The 22,725-nt window shown below is 44.6% G+C and overlaps 10 protein-coding genes across 10 annotated transcripts; 4 read left to right on the top strand and 6 right to left on the bottom strand. All coding sequences in view use genetic code 12, as the record gives it.

Moving 5' to 3' along the window:
* Positions 1 to 1,719: 1,719 nt before the first annotated feature.
* LODBEIA_P50530 (uncharacterized protein) lies at positions 1,720 to 5,769 on the top strand (the record flags this gene model as incomplete). Its single annotated transcript, XM_066975343.1, has 1 exon — positions 1,720 to 5,769. One exon carries the CDS (start codon positions 1,720 to 1,722, stop codon positions 5,767 to 5,769), a length of 4,050 nt encoding a protein of 1,349 aa, XP_066831991.1.
* Positions 5,770 to 6,434: 665 nt separating this feature from the next.
* LODBEIA_P50520 (uncharacterized protein) lies at positions 6,435 to 7,481 on the top strand (the record flags this gene model as incomplete). Its single annotated transcript, XM_066975342.1, has 1 exon — positions 6,435 to 7,481. One exon carries the CDS (start codon positions 6,435 to 6,437, stop codon positions 7,479 to 7,481), a length of 1,047 nt encoding a protein of 348 aa, XP_066831990.1.
* A 181-nt stretch (positions 7,482 to 7,662) lies between these two features.
* Positions 7,663 to 8,130, bottom strand: LODBEIA_P50510 (60S ribosomal protein eL24; the record flags this gene model as incomplete). Its single annotated transcript, XM_066975341.1, has 1 exon — positions 7,663 to 8,130. One exon carries the CDS (start codon positions 8,128 to 8,130, stop codon positions 7,663 to 7,665), a length of 468 nt encoding a protein of 155 aa, XP_066831989.1.
* Positions 8,131 to 8,808: 678 nt separating this feature from the next.
* LODBEIA_P50500 (60S ribosomal protein eL30) lies at positions 8,809 to 9,351 on the top strand (the record flags this gene model as incomplete). Its single annotated transcript, XM_066975340.1, has 2 exons — positions 8,809 to 8,811; positions 9,037 to 9,351. The coding sequence occupies 2 exons, from the start codon at positions 8,809 to 8,811 to the stop codon at positions 9,349 to 9,351; spliced, it is 318 nt and encodes a 105-aa protein (XP_066831988.1).
* A 246-nt stretch (positions 9,352 to 9,597) lies between these two features.
* Positions 9,598 to 10,350, bottom strand: LODBEIA_P50490 (uncharacterized protein; the record flags this gene model as incomplete). Its single annotated transcript, XM_066975338.1, has 1 exon — positions 9,598 to 10,350. The coding sequence occupies one exon, from the start codon at positions 10,348 to 10,350 to the stop codon at positions 9,598 to 9,600; it is 753 nt and encodes a 250-aa protein (XP_066831987.1).
* A 210-nt stretch (positions 10,351 to 10,560) lies between these two features.
* LODBEIA_P50480 (uncharacterized protein) lies at positions 10,561 to 11,751 on the top strand (the record flags this gene model as incomplete). The annotated part of the gene is made up of 1 exon (XM_066975337.1): positions 10,561 to 11,751. One exon carries the CDS (start codon positions 10,561 to 10,563, stop codon positions 11,749 to 11,751), a length of 1,191 nt encoding a protein of 396 aa, XP_066831986.1.
* A 195-nt stretch (positions 11,752 to 11,946) lies between these two features.
* Positions 11,947 to 12,864, bottom strand: LODBEIA_P50470 (uncharacterized protein; the record flags this gene model as incomplete). The annotated part of the gene is made up of 1 exon (XM_066975336.1): positions 11,947 to 12,864. The coding sequence occupies one exon, from the start codon at positions 12,862 to 12,864 to the stop codon at positions 11,947 to 11,949; it is 918 nt and encodes a 305-aa protein (XP_066831985.1).
* A 550-nt stretch (positions 12,865 to 13,414) lies between these two features.
* LODBEIA_P50460 (uncharacterized protein) lies at positions 13,415 to 13,693 on the bottom strand (the record flags this gene model as incomplete). The annotated part of the gene is made up of 1 exon (XM_066975335.1): positions 13,415 to 13,693. The coding sequence occupies one exon, from the start codon at positions 13,691 to 13,693 to the stop codon at positions 13,415 to 13,417; it is 279 nt and encodes a 92-aa protein (XP_066831984.1).
* A 528-nt stretch (positions 13,694 to 14,221) lies between these two features.
* LODBEIA_P50450 (uncharacterized protein) lies at positions 14,222 to 16,402 on the bottom strand (the record flags this gene model as incomplete). The annotated part of the gene is made up of 1 exon (XM_066975334.1): positions 14,222 to 16,402. One exon carries the CDS (start codon positions 16,400 to 16,402, stop codon positions 14,222 to 14,224), a length of 2,181 nt encoding a protein of 726 aa, XP_066831983.1.
* A 1,865-nt stretch (positions 16,403 to 18,267) lies between these two features.
* On the bottom strand, positions 18,268 to 20,409 carry LODBEIA_P50440 (uncharacterized protein; the record flags this gene model as incomplete). Its single annotated transcript, XM_066975333.1, has 1 exon — positions 18,268 to 20,409. One exon carries the CDS (start codon positions 20,407 to 20,409, stop codon positions 18,268 to 18,270), a length of 2,142 nt encoding a protein of 713 aa, XP_066831982.1.
* Positions 20,410 to 22,725: the final 2,316 nt, after the last annotated feature.

The raw sequence follows: 22,725 nt of genomic DNA, 5'->3' as shown, positions 1-22,725 counted from the left end.
CGCTCCTCCAAGAACTTTTTCGCAGCAAGAAAAAAAAAAAAAAAAAGAGGGAGAGAACCCTTTATTTGTTCCAGAGGATTCCACGAAACTCCCTATTAGTACATCCCACCAGTAACAGCGCTATATGGTAAGCATATTGTTGAAGTTGGGTCATAATAAGATATCAAGGGATTACAAGAGAAAGAGAAAAAGGGAGGGGAGGGGATAGACCGAGAGAGAAACGTTGGATGTGTTTGAGCAGAATCAAATAGTAGTTGTAAGCTTTTAAGAGTTTAAGCTTATCGTTGCTCAAGCACAATCAAGTGGACATTTCTTATCAAAAAAATGTTTGCGAACAAGGGGACAAAATGTGGACAACTGTGGACAGCTATCGACCGCTGTGCTTTTTGCTTTGTTTCTTGTCTTTTTTTTTTCTGTAACTGCCAAATCAAAGGATGACGAGTTTCAAATACTTCCACGGCCCTCGCTGACCAAGTTTACTGTTGAAAACCTGGCTCGGGTGAAGGCATGAGTAAACACTATGTGAGAATAAGTTTGATTTTCAGCTCTGGAAGTAAAAATTATAGTGTGAGCTCTCTCCACCTCGCTTCGCTTCGGAGCTCTGAACCGTCGCGACAACTCGTACCTGGTTATGAGCAGCTGCGTAGTTGAACTACAATGTCTACTTGTTGATCTAGAGAGACAAACGCCATCGAAATGGTCCTTGAGTCAAAAAAAAAAAATCATCTGATGGATAATAAACTTGCAAGGCAAGATTGAGAAGTCTCAGCCATCATCCAGACTGGGTTAGGCCTCCAGATACAACAAACCAGCTGCGTACCCCCAAATGTGGAAGTCTCTTTTTTTACCCTTTTTTCAGGGGCATAGGTACATAAAAAAGGAGCAGCAGCAGCAGCAGTAGTAGTAGCAGTAGTGGTACTAATAGTAGTAGCAAGTGAACAGCTAAACAGCTTAGGAGTCAATGGTCTTGGTGGTTGGTGGTTCTCTGTCTGTCTGTCTGTCTGTCTGTCTGTTGCGTTCCTGGTGAAAAAAAAAACGTCACTTGATCATACATAAATATAAATTGCAGCTTGCATACTCTTCAATACTCATTACTTACCACTTGCTACGCCTACACCAAAACAACCACCACTGCCAAAGCAGCTTTTACACATTGGCATCTTTTGCTCCCACTGCACACACAGAGAGAAACACTTGATAAGTAGGTAAGACCTGGGTAGCATTTTGCAAGTGATATCCTGGCCCAGCTAACAACACCCACAACCCAACAACTCACTTTCTCATCTTGGTTTTTTTTTTCCACCAAAAATCACCACTACTACTAATTTAACATCGCAACCTTATATCGTAAAATTATTGCGATTCACTCAAGCACAAATATTAATTCAACATTACTACCTAACCAGCGTCCATTCCAACCTCAACTTCAACTTCAATCTCCATTTCAATCTTCATTTCAGCTATTTCCACCCACAAACACCCCAAAAATAAAGAAATAAGTCAAACAGGAGCCGAGTGAACTAGTTCTTTTGCTGTTTCACATGTTCAAACGACATACCATCAACCATTCCAAACTGTGTTTCGTAACCGAATAGAGGTTCTTTTGTTTTTTTTTTTTTAATTTTGTTTTGTTTTGTTGGTGCCATACTGTCCACTCCTTTTGCATCACAACTTTTTCACAGTAATATTACTCCTTTGCAAGATCTTCTTACCACGAAGATGTCAGTGAAATCACCAACTTCGGCATCACCGACGGCTACCGCAAGTGTGTTGCCAACTACACACATAAACGAACCATCGCATCACATTTCATCGTTTTTCAATGAATCGGCCCCTGGCGTTTCATCGAACTTGGCTCCCTCGCTGCTACATCGAGATCCCGTTGATGTTGGTGCTGTTGCAAAGACAACTCAACCTCCCTCAGAACAACAACAACCCAGCATTACCTCACCAGTGGTGCCTCGACCGGAACTTTGCGTTAATGGAAATCACTCGCCCACTGGCAAATCTCTGCATCAACAACAACAACAAAAGACAACAAGTCTAAACTCACAGCAGGATAGGGCCTCGCAACAATGTTCGCCATTTTCTTCACCGAAAGCCAGCAATCCTGAAAACTTGATTCAATTGGATAATCTCAGCGCTGTGCCTTCTACTATTCGTCTAAGAGCCGACTCGACATTTTCTGCTCAAGACAGTCTTCGGTTGCACATGAACCACTTGCGGAGCAGAGGCCTTGAAGATTCGAGGTCATCGCTGTTTTTCAACCCTGCAACACGCTTTTCCACGCCAGTGAGGGAAACGAAGCATGTACTTTTAGAGTATGACCCCATAACGCGGAGAAAAGTATTAAACACCTACGAGATCCTACGAGAGATTGGGAGGGGCGAGCATGGGAAAGTCAAGTTGGCCAAGGATTTGATCCACAAGGAACTCGTGGCAATCAAAATTGTTAACCGAAAATCCAAAAAGGAAAGACCATCGCTCCGGCAGCGCCGAGATTCAAAAACGCCCGTTGTTAATGAATACGAACGGAAAATCAAGCGCGAGATTGCAATTATGAAAAAATGCAGGCATAAACATATTGTATCTTTACGAGAAGTCTTGGATGATATCAACTCCCACAAAATATACTTGGTATTGGAATATTTGGAGAAAGGGGAGATTAAATGGAAGAAATTGAAGTCGGATTTGCAGAATGACGAAGAAAAAATTTGTAATGTTGACGATATGGTGATTCCATGCTGTGGCATGAGCAACAGCGGCGGCGGACCTCGCCAGCCTCACCATCGTTTATCCAATGACGACGACTTGTTATCCAATGAATATTCCCCAAATCTCACGTTCAAACAATCTAGAAAGATTTTCCGCGACGTGTTGCTTGGGTTGGAGTATCTCCATATGCAGGGTGTGGTGCACCGCGACATCAAGCCGGCAAATTTATTGGTCTCGGCCAACTACACTGTCAAAATAAGTGATTTTGGCGTTTCGTTTGCTTCATCGTTGAATGATTGCGAAGAGGGCCATTTGGTTAATGAATTGGACTTGGCGAAAACAGCAGGCACGCCCGCGTTTTTTGCGCCGGAATTGTGCCATCTAGATGTGGGAGATGTAGGAGATGCCGACGATGACGCCATCAAGTCACCTCCCATTGACCACAGGATCGATATCTGGGCCTTGGGCGTGACATTGTACTGTCTTTTATTTGGAAAAGTGCCCTTCAACGCCGACTCGGAGTTTGAATTATTCAACGTTATTGCCAACAAGAAGCTAGAATTCCCGCAAAGCATCGAAGCATTCAACTCTCCAGGCCCAGTGAAGGAGCTCGAGTTTCAATTAGCCTGCGACTTGCTCGAGCAAATGCTTCAAAAAAACCCCGAAAAAAGATTATCTATTCGCGAGATTAAAGAACACCCATTCACGTTGATGGACTTGGAAGACGACGTCGATTCCCTCCATGACTTATTCAACCTCAATAACGCCGCTAATGGGCTGGAGACTACTTTTGACTTCAACTTGAATGACTGCGACATTGTTACCCAAGAGGAAATCGATAATGCTGTGATTGGTGTAGGTACAAGAATCAAGCGAAGCTTGGTGAGGGCCATCAGAGCTGGAGGGTTGAAAGATTCCGAAATCAAGAGCAAGTTTGACGGCATGCAAGTCGACCGGCTCAAAAGCGGAGGATCCAGCGAAGAGTCATCTAGTGAATACTCCAACTTCAACTCCGGAATCAAGCTCAACAGGTTGCAGACCAACCACTCTGTCATCTTATCGGAACAACCCTTGACAACACCGGCATCACCACTACTCAGTCACTCCTCCTCCTCCGCTGCTGCTGCTGCCGCGAATCTGACCAAGGCTCATCCCGAATCGTCGTTGCACTATAATCCGCATGTGCCGTCGCATCTATCGAACCAAGTGTCGGGCCAGTTGAATTCAACTTTTTCATTTCAAAATCCTTATTCGCTCACTGTGCCGAGAGAAAACGGGAAAAGCTATCTCCACGAGATGATTGAATCGCAAAGCGTAAGCACCAGTAGAAGAGGAAGTGCAGGAGGAGTTGAAGCTCCACAAATTGAGACAAAGAGAAACGTTGGAGGTAACTTGTACTTGAAAAACCAATCGCTCGTTGACACTTTTAAAGAGATACAGGAAGAGGATGACAAGAGGAGACGCTCAAGTTTGCTTTCCTCGCATCTAAACACTTCAACAAAGAGTTCTGTGTCTAGTGACTTGAATCCGGCCTCAAACTCCAACATGCAGTACCAGTACCAGTACCAGAACCAGAACCAAAACCAAAACCAAAACCTGTACCTAGAACAGGCAAAAGCTCAGGTGATGTCACAGCCTCTCAAGATTCCGCCAGCAATTGTGACTCCCATACCCGTGCCCGCGGTCAGACCCAACTATGAGTTTATCAACGACGAAATTAGGAGGATTGAAGTTCACTCCGACGAGTTTTCGCCCACTGATAACAACGATGATGCTGGTGGTGGTGTTGGTGGTAATGGTGGTCGCGCTGACGACGTCCAGACAGAGTTTTTCAAGGCAACTGCGCCTAGGAACCTCGGTCACAATGAAAACTTGGAGAATTCGTTCATGTCGTTACCACTCACTGAAAGCTTTGCTTCGCTTGATAGCATCAACGATGACTATTTGTCGAGAAAATATGAAGAGTACGAGGCGAAACAACACGATGCCAAGACCAAATTCATTAAAATGGGCAGAAGAAAATCAAGCTTTTCCGAAGCGGACATTTCTGGCAATTATCACACCTCGGATAATATTAGAAACAAATTTGAGGCTTTCAATCTCAGCGACCAGATGTCCGGCAACAAATCTCCCAGCTTGAAAAAGGAAAAAGAGCAAGGGCGAGGGCAAGGGCAAGTGCAAGAGGAAGATGCCCTCGTTGTGCCGGCTACAGGTCGGCCAGCACTCTTGTCGAGAACATCGAGCCGCAGCGATTCCTATTCGTCATTTTCGACCGATACCGGATCTTCAGACGAGGAGGATGAAGAAGAATCAGATGGTGAAGATTTGACGTTAGCGTTCCATTCAAAGCTTGCGCCGGCTAACAGGCCACCGTTCTTATCGCATGCCCATAGATCCAAATCCCACGATTCTCACATTCCATACTTGAATGGCCACCAGCAACGAGTCGATGATGTTGCACCTCCTGTGATTTTCCACACTGGTTCCCCGGAATTGGAAGATGTCCCGCTGGCATTGATGATTGCTGCGCCAGTGAATAATGAGCAAAGACAAACTTCACTGCCCACGGTTGTCAGAGCGGGGATCGACCAAATGAATGACAGCAGAGTCAAAGCATCACCAGATCCATGTGTGGCAACTACATTTAAACTGAAGTTGAAGCCCGGGTCATCCACAATCACTGCTCAAATGCCCTTGTCCCCCACGGCCGCGGTGCGCAAGGCAGCAATCATTCGCAACATTGAGTCGAGTGAGCACCGCAAGAAGTCAGAGCAGCAGTTGTTTCGTGAAAATATCTTCAACTACCAATTCAACAATCACTACAAAAAGGCACCCGTGTTTCTGGCCTTCCCCGATGCTGTTAACCATTTAGATAACGATGAACAGGCCATTTTACAAACTTCCGCGCGGAAATTCCATGCTAATCGCCCAGCTTATTACAGGTCTAACTCCGTTGCTGTTGGTGTTTTGCAACACACGAGCGATGGCTTGATCACCGATATGATTGAAGAAAAGATGGAGAGCGGGAATAACCCACGTGATCACAACAAGTAGGAGTAAAAATGTTTTTCTTGAATAGAAAGCTAACAGCTGGATGACGGGTGAAAAATGAAGCGTTTTGAGTTTATTATGGTTTTCTATAGTTGTAAAAGCAGGTCTGCATCTTCTCAAAAGGGGTTATACTGGCGTTGAAATTTTCTCTTGAGATAGTTTTGTTCTACGACGCTTATTCTTCAATTGGAAGTAGCACGTCATTGAACATACATTAGCTTCGTTGGAAGAGAACCCCGAATCCGCTGAATCCGCTTCCCATTTTTATAGTCGACTTGATTTCGCAGCACCGCATGATGACACCGTAACACACACACTTGTGGGCGAGTTTATTGAAGAAATAAGCGGCCTCGAGCTTTCATTGAAGCTGCTTAGAATCTTCTTTTCCCATCTTATCGTTTCTGTTGCCTGCATACTTTGATATCCCGAGCTGCTATTATTCGTAAGTTTTATAAAATCTCTTATCTTTGTATTTTGGTTCTTTTTTTTTTTTGCAACTGGATGATATTTTGCAGCATCTTTTATCTCGAACCAGCACCAGCACAACTTTCCCCGAAAACAACGCCAAAATTCCAAACGTTATAAAAAAAAAATTTAACAAGTTTGCAACATCCCGCCTTCTCAGAAGAGAGATATATTCCTGTTTGACTCTGCATAGCGAGGGGCGCATGAAAGACCTCCTCGTGATACACATTGGAGCAGGCAACCACCACGCTTCATCAAATAGCAAATATGCCAAATTGATCAAGAAAGCACTACTGAAACACACCATCGCTGAATCATCTCGCGTGCTTGAAGACTCGCCATGGACCAACACGGGATACGGATCAAGCTTGAACCGACTAGGTCAAGTTGAAATTGACGCTAGCTTCATCTCGCATGGCGGCGACGACGGCACGACCCGCATGGGTTCATTAACGGGTCTAAAATGTCGCAATCCCACCGTGGAAATGTTTCGCATTTACGATGAAATTGCAAAAGAGTATCAAACAACCCCGGAGTTGAATGTTCCCTTAGCTCTCAATTGTACTAGCTTAAAGAGTTTTGTGGGTATTCGGGAGGATGACAGCGAGGGATTAGTCAGTGAGAAATCGTACCGGATTTTCCAACTTTACAAGAATGGGGTTTCTTCAGTAGCGAGAGACAAAGAAGAAGGAGAAGGAGTGATGGATACTATTGGACTAGCTCACATTACTCATGTTGGCGTTGACATTGCCACTTCGTCGGGTGGGAATTTCTTCAAATTGCCCGGTAGGATGGGATGCGCGGCAATCCCTGGCGCTGCAATCGCGTTTTTGCAAAATGAATCCGGCTTGTTTTGTTGCATGTGTTCTGGGGATGGTGAACAAATTGTCAAGTATCATTTGGCATCAACAATAATTGAAAAATACACTCTTTATGAAAAAGCCAATAACGATGATGATAATGACAATGACGATGACGATGACGATGACGAGTCACAGCGGCAGCACTTTTGCGAATATGTCAAGCTGGAGTTGACGCGATTGGATCCAAACTTTTATTTCGGGTTCATTCTTATAGTGGCTCGGCGTGGTGGTATGGATGAAGAAGCTACGAGGAACTTGATATATGGACATTCAACGAAGAGTTTCCACTTTGGATTCAGAGTCGGGGATCAAACGAAAGCCATTTTGAGCTTTGCAGAGAAAGAAGCAGACTTCACATTTGGTGAATATCGACTATCTCTTGCATAAACTGAACTGATACCACCACCTTTCTTGTTCTAGATTTATATAGATATATGCAAATAGATCCAATTGTATATATTTATTGATAAATTAAATGGCAATATACACAACAGTTTCCAGTCGTTAAAATACAAATCCCACGCGGTTTCTTCACTTTCTTCTTCTTTTTAGGTTATATCAAATTGACTTAACGGGAGGTGGCCTTCACTTTTTGGAAAGAACCTTTGGCACCTTGCTTTGAGACAACTGAAGCACCAGAAGCAGCAAGCTTAGCCTTTTCAGCCTTTCTAGCAACCTTGGCAGCCTTCTTGGTTTCCTTGTCCTTGGCCAACTTAGCGTCTCTTGAAGCTTTTCTGTCAGCAGGCTTTTGGCTTCTTCTTTCCTTGATCAATTCCAATGAAGCACCGACAATGGCTCTTTGGTGCTTAACGGTCTTTCTGGTTCTCTTTTTAGAGGTTTCTTCAGAAATACCCTTCTTGTGGTGTCTTCTGTATAACACGGTCCATGAGATTCTTCTTGGGTTCTTTCTTTGGTGGAAAAGGGAGGCAGATTTGGATGATTGGAATCTGAAAATCTTGGAGTCTCCTCTGACGAATAAAGTACCTCTACCTGGGTAGATTTTTGAGCCTGAAAAGGAATCAACTTCAATCTTCATCTTGCTAAAAAAAGGGGAATACGTTAGTATATGTTGCTCAAGGTGGGCTTTTTTTTTCAATTTAACACCTATTGTCTGCCATTTCCAGTTTCATCTGGAAAAACATTGCTCTCTGTTGAGTATGTCCAGGGATCGGAGCCATTGCATAGGGAGCAGTTTGAACGTGGTTGAGCCTATTTCAAGACATCCCGAATGTTGACCTTTTTCCTTCAAATGATGTATAGTCCGGCTCGTCTTCCGTCCTGCCATGTCCCCCTTTCTAACTTGCATTCTTTGATTTCAGCTTTTTTCCAGATTGGACGTAGTTCCAGTTCATGACAAATGCTATAGGTGCCGTTGTTATTCACATACCTTTGGCTTGGTCGTTGGTTCTAAGAAACTGCCTTCTCCTGTACGACTCTCAAATTTCAAATCTATGCCCTTTTTTCGTCTGTGGGAGGTTTCAGTGAGAGAGGTGGCAGGCGAAAAATGAAAATGAGAGACAGAAAGGCACGTGCGTGCACGTGCGTTAGGGCTGGAGCCCTATTCTTGATATGGCAAATTTTTGCGCTGCGAAACTCGCACCCGTTACATAGGAATGCAATTTTTCACCAGTCTCTAAGCAGAGCATATCTCATCCTTTTCTTCTTTACATCAAGACCGGAGTGTACTATTGATATCAGATAAACAAACACAGAGATGGTCCGTATAATCATTTGAAAAAAACCGCACATGACTTAAGTTTCATACACGCCGACCCTTTTGAATATCGCCGGCGATGGAGGCAGAGGTGTGACCTCTTTTGCACCAGTTGGGGTAACGAGGGGCCTTTAGGGGAGCCTCAGTTGAGATGAAAAAGTCTTGAGCACATGAACCAAAGAGGAAGAAAAACATTGTTACTAACAAAATCCATTTTCCATGTTTCAGGCCCCAAAATCCAAGAACCAAGAAAACATCAACTCCAAGTTGGCCTTGACCATCAAGTCAGGTAAATACACCTTGGGCTACAAGTCCGTTGTCAAGTCCTTGAGAACCGGTAAGGCCCAGTTGGTGATCATTGCTGCCAACACTCCAGTTTTGAGAAAATCCGAATTGGAATACTACGCCATGATGTCAAAGACCAAGGTCTACTACTTCCAAGGTGGTAACAATGAATTGGGTACCGTTTGCGGTAAATTGTTCAGAGTCGGTACTTTGTCTATCTTGGACGCTGGTGACTCTGATATCCTCAGCTCAGTCTAAATAGGTGTTGGGTTATGTTGATTAATTTGGTGTGTTTAGATATGACGAATTCATTAATGTATCACAATGTTGACTCTTTAAAGTTGAAACTCAGCGGGGCACATCAATTTTCTCTACTTATCATAGTATGTCAAGAATAGTCAAGGGCGGGGAGAGTTGGCGGACCTTGATGACCTGGGGCACCATCTCTACTAGAAGCGGATAGGAAATATCGCACCCATGAAAACAAAAACTTGAAGTTGATTTCTACACACCAAAGCTTGAGCTGGCATTCCAGAGGTTCATCTGATGCTCCAACCTCGCAATCTCTTCCTCCTCTCGTCGTATCAGGGCATCAAGATCAATAAGCTGGTCGCTTGCATCATCATCAGCATCCTCAAACTTCAACTCAGCTCCTCGCTTCACGGGACTCACGGCAACGTTGTAGTCATTGCGAAGCACGCTTTTATACTCTTCAATCTCATTTTCCATCGCGTTGATTTCCGCCATCAAATCGCCAATTGCACGTTGCGACTCGACTAACTTCATATTGATCTCGTCGGCGTCTTCAATCAAATTGGGGTGTTTAGCGACAATCGCAATTAGTCGTTCAACCCGCTCGATGGGGTTATCCACATTGTCCAAATTTAGCAGCACTTGCGTGTTTCTGGGATTGGTCGGAGACAAGATGGTGGGGACTCGAGCTATGGGAGTCTCGTAGTCTTCAAATTGCGAGTAATTATCATACCTGGCGTTTTCATAGATTGACTCTTCGAGTTGATCAGCCTCGATGTAGCTTCTTTGTCCGTCAATCCGCTCAACCTCAGGCTCGTCCAAGTTGGTTTTGGAGTTGACCACTTTGTATAAATGTTTTTCATCGTCTTGTGCATCTTTGAGTATGAGTTCAATTGGTGGTGTATCGACTCTTGTATTGGTAAACATTCCTGGATTGGCGAAATTGTACGAGTTCAAGTTTTTTGTCGAATCTTCCAAACGGCCGAGTTGCTCTACCAACGACATGATAATAACTGTTCTTTATGTTTTATTTGGCGGTGGATAGACGTGTTTATAGGTATTTGAAATCGATCAAGTTCGAGGGTTTCAAGCAACACGGGTGTTTTCTCTTTATGTTGATCTTTCAAGCGCGAGCCGCATCACTTGCCAAATTTGGAAAATAGAGAAAAATGAGTATTGCGTACTAGAGACATCTCCCCACCCAACTAGAGGCATATGGTCAATCACAATTCTCCAACAAAACACCAAAAAAGAGGACGCAAGCAGGACATTCCCCCCTACAGAATGGCCGTGAATTTAGACAAACATCTAAAACCAGGCAAGAACAGCTACATAGCCTTGGGGCTAGAAGGGTCCGCCAATAAACTCGGCGTGGGCGTGATTCTTCACCCGCACGGACATCTCACACCATCGAATAGAGCCCAAGTTCTCTCCAATATTCGAGATACATACATTACGCCCCCAGGCGAAGGTTTCCTCCCGCGAGACACGGCAAGACACCATCGGAACTGGGTGGTGCGGGTAATTAAAAAGGCGCTTGCTACCGCTAAGATCACCGGCGATGATCTCGATTGCATCTGTTTCACGCAGGGCCCCGGTATGGGTGCACCGTTGCAGAGCGTCGTTATCGCCGCGCGTACCTTGGCTCAAATATGGGATGTACCTTTAGTTGGAGTCAACCACTGTGTGGGCCACATTGAAATGGGGCGAGAGATTACTGGTGCCGTCAACCCCGTGGTGTTGTACGTCAGTGGCGGTAATACTCAAGTTATCGCGTATTCCAAACAACGATACCGTATATTTGGCGAGACTCTAGATATCGCCATTGGCAATTGCCTCGATCGGTTTGCTCGCACGTTGAAAATCCCCAATGAGCCTGCGCCCGGCTATAATATCGAGCAGATGGCGAAACGCGGCCGCCACTTGGTGAATTTGCCCTATACTGTCAAGGGGATGGATTTGTCAATGTCGGGGATATTGGCTTATATCGATGGCGTCGCGAAGGATTTATTCAGTGGTAAGCGAGGGAAAACGGTGGTGGATGAAGAGCTGGGCGAGCCCATCACTGCTGAGGACTTGTGTTTTTCGTTGCAGGAGGTCTTGTTCAGCATGTTGGTGGAGATCACCGAGCGTGCATTGGCTCATGTGGATAGCAATCAAGTCTTGATTGTTGGCGGGGTAGGTTCCAACGAACGGTTGCAGGAGATGATGAAGCTTATGATTCAGGATCGCCGCAACGGACAAATCTACGCTACCGATGAACGATTCTGTATCGACAATGGAATCATGATTGCCCATGCGGGATTGTTGCAGTATCGGATGGGCCAAACTACCGAGTTGGACGATAGTGTGTGCACTCAAAGATTCAGAACCGATGAAGTATGGGTGAATTGGAGAGACGATTAAGGCGACGAAAAAAAGCCCGCTATAGTTTTTACCAACATATATATACGTATACATGTAAGGGGTTCCCAACGGAGTAGGAGGTTATTTGCCAGGTGATCCTCGGATTGAGACTTGAATGTTTTGTCCGTTTGCTGTGATCGCAAATCAAAAAAAAAAAAAAACTCAGCTCTCCAAAAAGCCAAGATGGCCATCGAATCACGCCATATTCTTGTCAGATACGGATCTTACATACTCGTCAAGAATCTCGTTCACAACGGGGTTATCTGTCCAGCGTTGCGATGAATTTTTTTGTTCATCACCATCACCATCACCATCGTCACCATTAAATTTCTTGAAAGAGCGTAGTAGACTCGCGAGTTTGCGCACGCGCGTGCCATCCCATTTCTTAGCTGACGAATAATCGTACTCGAGTGCGTGTTGAAGACTCCGAGCATCATCGTACTCGATCGTAGCATACGCGTATCGTTCATCTTGCTCGCCCAATGTGGCATTCTTGACCGGACCAAACAGGCCCATGATTTCTCTCAAGATTGACTCGTCGATTTCCACCCCGGGTTTGTATTTGTACTTGAGCTGAGCGGAATAAGTAGCGGGGCGCAACTTTAATGGAAACAGCTGCGGGAAATCGCGGATGGTCGAAGTGGCTTCATTTCGTGAACGCTGGCGGAGGCTATCTTCTTGCAACCGGCGCCGCTTGATCCCATCTTCTCGAAGTTGATCAAGATTCGGAGCTTTGCTTCTCTGGTTGTTATTGTTGTTGTTCTTCTTCTCCCCACTGAGCAAATCATCTTGGAATCTCCTAACTAACCCATCGACATGCGCCTGGCTAGCCAATTTCAGTAGTTTGGCTCGCCGTAGATTATCATACTGGCCACGCAAATTCGCATCTGAAAGTATTTGGAAACTAGTGAGGATAAGATTGAACTGGCTGGTATCGGCATCGGCACCGGCATCGGCATCGGCACCGCGAGTAGTTTGCTTATCTGGGTGATGGAGCAATGCTTGTTTTCGATACGCTCGTCGTATTTCTTCAGCGGGTGCATCTGGAGGTACTTGTAGAGCTTCGTATATGTCTACATTGTCCTTGATTATCTTTGCTATTCGCTGATCCATGCTCTCGTTAGTGGTGATGGGTGGAAGTTGCTGCAAATGCCCGGCACGCGACTCTCTCTCTCTAGAAAACTCCTCGTTTTCCAGCACCTAAACATGTTCTGAAAAATTGGCACTTTTTCAACGACGGAGCATCCACGAAAACAGAGGCCATATCAAAGGTTTTGTCATCACATCTACAAGTTTGAAACTATTCAAAAATAATAAGCTTTTCTATATGGTGTTCTTCTTCTTCTTCTTTTTTTTGGTTTTTTTTTTTTTTTATAATTCTTTGCAGAAAACTTTTTCCAGTTTAAATAAGTAGGAAGATACACAATTATTGTTACTTTTCCTCTCTTTTTTTTAAAAAAAGCTAGTAGATGATATGAATGGTTCTGACAGTTGATTGAGGATGAGATGTAGCTATCAATTGTCTATCTTGTTGCTCCCCGTTTTTAAAATGGGCCATTAATCGAGATGGGATGATCATAAAAAAAAATAAGACGATGATGCAGTCACAACACGCCAATGACGATTATGATGATGATGATGATGATGTTCTTCCTAGGTGAGGCTAAGCCTTGACGGTTCTCAATCCAGCAGTCGACCTGAAAATAGCATCGCCTTCAGCATATCCTCTACCTAACCCAAATCCGATTCCCAACCACACAGGGAACGCTCTTCTCTTGAAAAACAAAATCGACACCAAGACACCGCCTCCAAATCCCAATCCGGTCTTGATCAACGCGTTGGATAACACCACGTCCCATTTATCATTCAACAAATTCTGCGACGAAGTAGGAATGATTTTCTGAGCAGCGGAAGCTGGTGTTGCGGTCAGCGGAGATGACATGGCTTTCGTGTGGTTTTACTAAAACTGGCTATGCTGTACTATACTAGAAAACGAAAGGGGGTCTCTCAACTAGGTTCCACAACTCTTGCACTCTCTGGCTGTCGATGTTTCCCTCACTGTAAATGGTGGTTGGTTTTTTTCCAACTTTATCTCCAGGCTTTTTCCCTTGGAGACTGTTGGTGGAAAGAACGCGGTGCTACCAGGTGTACCGCTGGGTGTGTTGTTTTTGCTGCAATGTTTTATAACGCAATTTGGTTGGTTGCAATTTATCAATCCGGTTCCAGGCACAATCGGTGGTGTTCTTAGAGTGGCTTTATAAATACTGCTGGTAGTTTTGTTATTTTTTTCAAAGAAGAAGAGGATGAAGAGGAGGGTCGTCTATCTCAATTTGGTCTCTAAGTTTTAATCATCTATTAAATAAATCTAATTGTGCAGTTAAATAAACAAGGCTTCAACGTCGTCATACTCAATACAGGAAAAAATGCTTCCATCATGCAACAACAACTCTTACTCTCGTGAATCTCAACATTAAAAGTTTGTATTCATCATTCTTCTGACATCACTCTTTCTATTACCTGGCAACAAATCATTTTCAGGCCCATTCAAATCACCGTGTCCGTATTGTACGTGCAAGTTCTGATTAGAAGGGAACGAGCCAGCAGGTTTGAATTTTCTCGACTTTGTGATTTCTGTCACGGGGTTGAGCATAACCACGGAAGACCTTGCCAATTGGGATGCTGAAGGCACAGGTTTCGTTTGAGGTGGTGGTACTTGCTGCTGCTGATGTGGAAAATACTCTTGTTGTTGTTGCTGATGATGATGATGTGGATGGTGGTGTGGATGTTGTTGGTGATGGTGTTGTTGGTGCTGCTGATGGTGAAGGTGGTGGTGCATCTGTTGTGGGAACGAAGCCTGGGATTGCACTGAAGGAGACTCTATTGGTGAGGTCCAAACATCGTCATTTTCGATGGGCACAAAAGGTGTTTTACCCATTGGTGGTGAAGTCACCGTTTGATTCTTTACATTTGGCACAAAATCGGTAAAAGTTTGCAAAGTAGACTTTCTAAGATCGGCAGGGTTGCGCAAGTTCTGCAATGGTGGTAATGGACGTGGTGGTTTCCGCTGCTGCGTTTGGAAATAATGGTTGTATTGTTGCTGCTGGAATTGTTGGTACAAGTGCGGGTCAACGGGCGAGCCATACTGTTGCTGATATTGCTGGTTGAACTGGTCATAGTAGGCCTGCTGGTTTTCCTGGTGTTGATATTGCTGGTATTGAGCAGCCTGGTCGCCGTCAGCGTATACTGAGGAGCCTTCGCTGGTCCTATTATCTCTATTTGTCTGGGCACGGGTTGCATTACTCATCAGGTGTGGAGGAACTGGATAGTTTGGATCAGGTTGGAGCTCACCGTGTCCATGGCGATCGTAGCTGTTGTCAAAGTATACCTTGTATATCGACTTCATTCTCTTGATCTCTTCCTGCTGGTTGGGTGATAAATTGTCCATGTCGTCGTCTTCTTCTTCGTTGTCGCTATCATTCTTTAACAAGTTAAATGCTGAGATTCTAGGTGATTTGGAACGAGGAGGCAATTCCCGCGTTTCAGGTGCAGCACTCTCTTGATGTTGTTTGGTGCTTTCATAGGAGGAGAAAGTAAAGTCGCCTTCACGGGTATGATCATCGTGATCATGGTCCTCCTCGGTTGCAGCAGGGTTGTCCATTGGTTTGGAAGCATCCTCGGGGAATTTCTCCTTTTGGAACTGATGCGATGTCTTCTCTTCCTCGTCCTCGTCCTCGTGGGAGTTATCATCACTGGAAAATTGTTTCTCATTTTCCACCACAATCTGAGGGATGGTCTTGTTTATTGCCGGGTCTGATTCATTCTCGTACTTGACATCGAATCGAGGAAATTTCGGCGAGGCGATATCGTCATCAGAAGTCTCCAAAACACTGATAGCTTCTGGTGGCGCAAATTGCAAGTCTGGTTGCGACTCATTGGGCAAATTCGTATATTGCTTGCCCTCGACTTTTTTGCTTGGGCTCTTTATGGGACTAGCGTGGGTCGATGGATACTTGGACAGAACGTGCGTCAACACTTTTTCCACGTGAGCGGTATCTGCCATTGCTCTTACCACGGAGTTTGGGTCGTTTGATGTCTTGTACCCTTGCAGATCTCCGAGAGTCCTTGCATAGTCGTCTAATGACAATTTCGATCCTGTTTCATGCTGATAAGGTAGAACCAAATTGTCCAAGTATGGATCGTGTCTGGTGTGGACATTGTATCCATTGTATTTCTCATTCAATCCCCCGTGCAGCGAAGTTGACTTGTTGATGTGTTGCATTGGATATCTGGCAGAGTTGCTGTTGTGGAATGGATCTTTCATGGCGGGGAAGTCAGGTAATGCGGTAGCTTCGCCCGTTTCGAAAAAATCTGGATCGTGTTCCAAATTTTCCTTTTTATCCTTTCTATAGTTTCTATAAAGAAAGTATCCAAGGACACAGATGATGGCCACAACGGGTAACACTATAGACAAGGCTATTGTAAGTGCATTATCGCTGACTGGTTTTTGGCACATCGAGGCATTGGGGCTTTCACTGCAGTAATCGGAGCTCGATTCGCTTTGACTCGAGCTGGACGTTGCTCTTTTGAGCAACGACCCCAAAGTGGTTGAGGTTGGACGATGTTCCCGTGGCTGAAGCTGATGATAAATCATTGTCTCTTTTTTTCCCTTACTGTGCTTTCAAATGGTATATGTGTGATGTATCTTGGGCTTTGATGAAAAAAGGTTCCGACCTTGGTATTAAAAATTGTCTCTTGTTTGAAAATGTGATTAAGCGAATGACTAAAGTTAATAACCTTTATGTTTGTAGAAGCGAGTCCAGTGGTTGTTGAACTTTGATTCCGTCTTGCTCTACTTCTTCTTGTTGCTCTTCTTCTCTCTTCTGTTAGGCTGTCAAACCAATGACGACTCAAAGCTTTTATTGCGTGCCAATCTCGAAAATTTTTGATTCCTTCCAATCTCGCAGATCCAAATTCTTGCCCTTGGTAAGATTGGCTTGAAGTGGTGTCGTGTGGCACTTTTGGTCCAATCTGTTTGCAACTGCCGCTACTACTGTCACTGCTCTTGCTAGTATCACTACTGTCCAGTAACGATATGTCGGCAAATTCGATCTATCAACAAGATGAATGAATAAAGGAGCGAATGAAAAAGAGTGTTAACGAACAGATTATTTTCTTTTTTTTTTTTTTTTTTTCTTTGAATAATTTTTTAGCTATCTGGAAATGGCATCCCCTCACTTGCCCCCAACCTGCCTTCGTCTGCCGCCTTCCCGAGTTGAAAACCGATAGTCACAATAAGTTCAATAATAACTGTGTGCTCTCTGTGTGTGCCCCCCCTCCTCAGTTTTTTGTTTACCATGTATCTGCTGTAATTATGTTGCTGTTGTTGTTGTAGTTGTTGTTGTTGTTGTTGTTGTTGTTCTCGTTGTTGTTGTTTTGTCGTGTTATTTTTTCTGCTGCACTTGGTAGCATCTCTCGACGGATTCAGCAAATTTCTCACCCCTTTTGCACGACCCTCGCTTCCACCACACACGTCTCTCCTTTGTTCCAGCTCGAGTTGCAATCATTTTTCGTGTCTGTGTGTTGTCCCAATGCAGTGAAGATCAGCGTAGATACAGATGTGTCAAGGAGTCAAGGCCATTGGTTTTTGGCTTATCCCTCGTCCAGTGCACTTTGGCCTTGAACCACCGAGTAATTTGCCCTTCTCCGTCCGTCGCGGCCTACCAGCAACAACCATCGTTATCGCCCTCACCATCATTCACCATCTCGATGTTTTTTATTTTCTGCTGCCACACGCCTTGTGCGAGAGATTTTTTATTATTATCCATGGCTCTGTTTCCTTTGATTTAGGGCCACTTGCTTCTATTATTTATCCGAGTCGCCCACATCCACATCCAAAACCACCATTCCTCCTCTGGTGTCTACTCTTTTTCAACAAAAGCACGCGGTGCTTTTACCACCATTCCTCCTCTGGTGTCTACACGCGGTGCTTTTGCCGACTGCGAGAGCGAGAGACTGGGTCGGCCAACAAGGGAAGGAACGGGAGGACCATTTCTTCATAGTTTGCGGCATGGTGTAGACTAGACAATGCTGGACGGACCTGCTTTCGAAAATCCCGCCAATTCTACTGCTAATGTGCTCGTTACTTGTTCCCGTCCTGCCCGACTCAACCGTGGGTACCGCCCAATCGCAAAAGTTTCAAGACTCAACTTAATGGCGCGTTCGTTCCTAACCACCACCACCACCACCAAAAAAAAAAAACAAAAAAAACAAAAAAAACAACGCGACTACTTTTCCCACACTTGCTGGGGCTTCATGGCCGGCTCCAACGGCCTAGTCCAAATGGCCAATCAAACAAGCAAATTTCAAAAACTTCTATCTGCTTTAAAAGCAACTCTTTCTATACAGAATACAAAATCTATAAATATTAACAACTCTATAAATTTACAACCTTAGCACTAAAGAAAAGAAATAGATATATATATCTCTGTGTGTGTGTGTAGCAACAGGGTTGGCCAATCACCAAGCTTGGATCTGTTCAAACAACTCGATTCTATACGGCGAGTTGTCCAAATTGTCCGCCACGGATTTTCTAATGTCATCCACCATGCTGCCATGAGCACAACTTGCAATCGCCAAAGGAGTAGTGGCAGCGCTGATTTCAGTAGCGACAAGCTGATACATGTCTGGTCGCGACTCAACAAACTCAATGTGGCTCAACGATTTCTTCAACTGGACAATGTAATCGGTACTTTCCTCCACGTCCGATTTCTTCTCCTGTTCCTCTTGTTGCTCAACTTCGTCGTCGGTGATGTTGGACGTGATTGGCTCAACTAAACCCACGTGTGGTTGCGTGACGTAGATCCTAGTGTCAATGGGCAAGGTTGCAAGTTTTTGCAACTCACGGTAGAACCATTCCAAAGATCTGTAATGGCGCACAACCCAGAAAAGCTGGAGTCTTCTCTTGGACCCCAATTTTTTCGCCACCGCGGTGGCTTCGTAGTATATGCCGGGAATACCGTTTCCACCAGCAATGTACAAACCCGATTCGTATCTGCTAGCGGGGATGGGGCTGCCGTATGGTCCTTCCACTGTGACTTTGACCTGGGCCTTTTGGCCCGGCTGCTGCGACAAGTACTGGTAAAGCCCATGAGTGACACCGCCTTTAACCTTCAAGTAGAATGTGATGGTATCCTTCTCCTCCACGGAGTCAACAATAGTGAATGGATGCGATTGCCAGAAACACGTTGGTCTCAAGAAATGTATAAACGCATGGCACCCGGGAAATGGTTTCCAATACGCTGGTCTCGACACAGAAACTCTCAACGTTTCATTGGCAACCAATTGCACCTGGGCGGTCCTGATACCGAAAAAGGCCAATCTTGCAATACGCACAGCTCTATCAAACCCCCACGCAGCCACGGCTCCCCACATCCACATATCGAACCCGGGCTCCGTTGTGTGGAGCCATAGTCCAGCAACAACAAAAATCGCCAACACAATGTGAATCAACAAAAACACTTCGTAGTTGCTTCTTCTGAACGCAGCCAACGCTTGGAAACACATCAACCCCATCATGGTGAGAGTAGCAACACCCCATCTCACGTACGCCTGGGCCATTCTTGTATAGTATTTGCCGATACCTCTTCCGTTAAAAGTCATACCCACGGCATGAACAATGCCAATAAGAAACACAGTTCTCGCGATCCACTTGTGGAAATAGACAAATCTCGCATAGGGCCAACCGCTGATCCATTGGAGGAAATTGTTTCTGCCTGCAAACAAAACAAGGATGGGCATCTGCCAGAGCACAATGATCCCGGTTCTATCGGCGATTTTCCTGCCCATTTCGTTCCATTTCTGAGGCCAGATGTAGTTGGGGCTGACATGGTGATAGTTGGTGCAACAAAACACAACTGCCATCACGAACCAGGCAAATACAATCAACGACTCGAGCCTCGTGGGGAACATCACGTGAAAGTGGCTGAAGATGGTCTTGTGGTGAGCATGGGTCTTGCCGAACAAGGCAGGAAGCGTCACGTACCGACGGAAAACATTGACTGCTTTACCTTTTAAGGACATGATCAACCCGGGGCAGGCAAAGGAAAGGAAGTTAACGGCACCGGCGTAGAACAAGATGCCGAACCAATAGGCAAACAACGCAATGCCGAACCAGTGGGCATAGTTGTAGTTGTACCATCTAGTGGCAACGGCATCATACGCAGCATCAATCTTCTTTGCTGAAACGAGCACCGGTTTAGAATAAGGCTTGGTCTTGTTGAAACTCTTGTCCTTTGTCGTGTCGACGAATCCGAAACTAGTGGCATTGTGATAGGCGTCAAGATACTTTGCCTCGGTGAGATTTGATTTTTTGCAGCTCTTGAGAAACAATTTTCTCGAGTTGTGGTTTCTTGATTCTTGTAACCGTTCAATACACTCGGCCATGGTCCCCAACGCTTGCTGGTTCTTGACACTACAATAGGCATCCTTGGCGACTTTTTTACTTTCAAAAAAGTTGGCTGTTTTGCCTAGGAGACCAGTGCAAGCCTGCACAGGGAAGTCGTCAGCATGGTAAATCTCAAAATCACCTGCTGCTTGAGCTGCGGGGATGAGCGACGTGGCAAGTATCAATAATAAAGAAGCTCGAATTGTCGAAATCATTATTCTTAGAAACCTCTCTACCTTTCTTTATCTCTCTCTATCTATTCTTTTGTTTTCTGAGCCGCCTAAAAAATTTAAGGGGGTCGTGGAGTTTCGATGCTATTATCAGGGTTGGTGAGGAATGTGTATCTGCAGAGTTTGGCTCACTACATCTTGCGCAAAGGGCTTGGATAAGGGTAGGAGATTCAGCTTCATCTTTATACTTTCAAATACTGTATTGTTGAGGCGGGATCTCTCCATCGCCAACGAATAGTCAACAAGAACTACATCTTATTGTAGAACGTCTATCGCTCATGCCTACTATTAGGTGGGGACAAGGCTCACAATAGATAATTTTTTAAACCCAAAAAAAAAAAATGGTTTCCAATCAAAAAAAAAAAAAAAAAAAGATTTGATGCAAAGCAAAACTTGCTAAATTTCCCAAAATCTCCAAAGTAGACGCTACAGCTTGAACCTAAGATTGAGCTTGTTCTTCTACCTTGCCGAAGCAGAGCGCTTCTGCTTTCTGAGAGGTTGAAATGGCATTTTTTGTTTTTTTTTTTGCAATTAGCGAGAGTCGGCATAGCCAATCACCACCTGCTTAAATGAAACGAAAGAGGGTTCCCATTTGCCAAGATCGATGTGAAAACTAGACTCTCAGGCTTCAGATGGATAAGTTGACAGGTTGACGTTTGTGCTTGCGCCATTTTCTCTTTTTTTTTTTGGTTATTTTTGGTTTTTTTTTGGAAATCACGGTTGAAAGGAGTCTCAACGGTAATAACAGCGTCCTTGTAAAAAAATGTAACAACCACTAACTTTGTTTGTCAATGGATAACGTTTTCGCAACAAGGTTGGTTGGGGGTAGAGCCTATGCCACAGCAATCAGATCTCTCTTTTTTTGCAAACTTTATCTTGGCTGAACACAGCCCAGGAGCAGGAAGGATTAAGGGGTAGGGGGCGAGGCTGCGCACGGATAAGCTCTTAAACGATGTCTTGGCAAGGGGGAACTTGTTTGATGGTTGGTTGTTGGTGAGTTGTTGATGGGTTGATGCATTGATGGATTGATCGTTGAGCGCTGGGTGAATTTCCCGGACAAACTCCAGTTCACAGGGATTTCACAGGTGTGCAGCGTAGGCGTCTGTCGGCAATATGCACTTGATACAAAGTGGAAGGTTCCGATTGATGAAACCTCTCTCTCTCTATTTGTTTTCTGTCTCTTGTTTTTTATCTGATGAGATCAGTTTAGCCCTATTGCCATACACAGCGTTTGAGTGGGCGAGTTGAAACAAAGAAAAAAAAAAAAGACAATCAACCATTTCGACATATAACCCATGGCATTTAATGAAATTGGCTAATTACTACTATGATGTAACCACGAAATAGCGCATCGAAGAAGTTCTCCCTCCCCCCACCCTCACTCTTTGGGACTTTTCCAAGATTGCCATGCTCAGCAATCAATTTCAAGATGACCATGTTGTACAGCCTCACGTCTCCAAAAGCTTGATCTTGAACAAGAAAATTTTCGATGCCAGTCGAGCTATGTAATCCACTTACTCATGGATTTCTAAGCAAACTCCCTCCTCCTAATGGTGCTGATTCGAAAGGGTATAGTGAGCTATTGTTTCTGCTGAATTAGACTATCTTCCCTGGAGTCCGCCTTTTAATAGCAAAGGATCGGATGGTGGAAATGAAACGGCACAAACATTCTATTGTTCTCTTTTTTTTTTTCTATTTTTTTTTTTCTAGCAGGATTACTCTTCGTCAGCATTAGTAAAATGCCGTAAGCACTCGTATGCTATGTAGGCTGGGAAGCAAATTTGTCCATGTCCAGGTGGACACATGTGGAGCTGTCTATTCATGAGGAAATGGCAGAGTAAGAGTGACAGAACCGGCGTCTATATAAGCAACCGAGCTTGCTATTTTTTTTTTCTTGAACTACCGGCTGCAATTTTTTACTTTTGCAAAACGGCACCGACACAGAGAGACCTGTTGATGGAATATCCCGGGGTCTAGACTTGGTTAGATTTTTTGCGTACATGCGATTTGAGAACAAAAACAAGTTTTGCAAATTAGCAGTAGAACGAAGCAGTACAAGGAGGGAGGAAAGGGGCTCGAAACGGGGGAAAAAGGCCGAAGAATTTGAAGTAATAGCAGGTGCCCACCCCACACTCACCAATTTACTGCTGTCCAGCAGAAGAAGCCACTCGATCCATTGGTAAACGTCTCAAAGCAAGAAGCACAGCTCTCCCCGTTCGCCTCTGCGGGCTCGTAAAAAGTTAATTAAACACATGTGCATAGCATGGCAAAGATACAAAAAAAAAAGCCCAGTTCATGTAG

The sequence above is a fragment of the Lodderomyces beijingensis genome (genome assembly GCF_963989305.1).
Source record: "Lodderomyces beijingensis strain CBS 14171 genome assembly, chromosome: 6".
Taxonomy (NCBI): Eukaryota; Fungi; Ascomycota; class Pichiomycetes; order Serinales; family Debaryomycetaceae; genus Lodderomyces; species Lodderomyces beijingensis.
The sequence above is the reverse complement of the archived record's forward strand: the minus strand, read 5'-3'. Positions and strand labels throughout refer to the sequence as shown.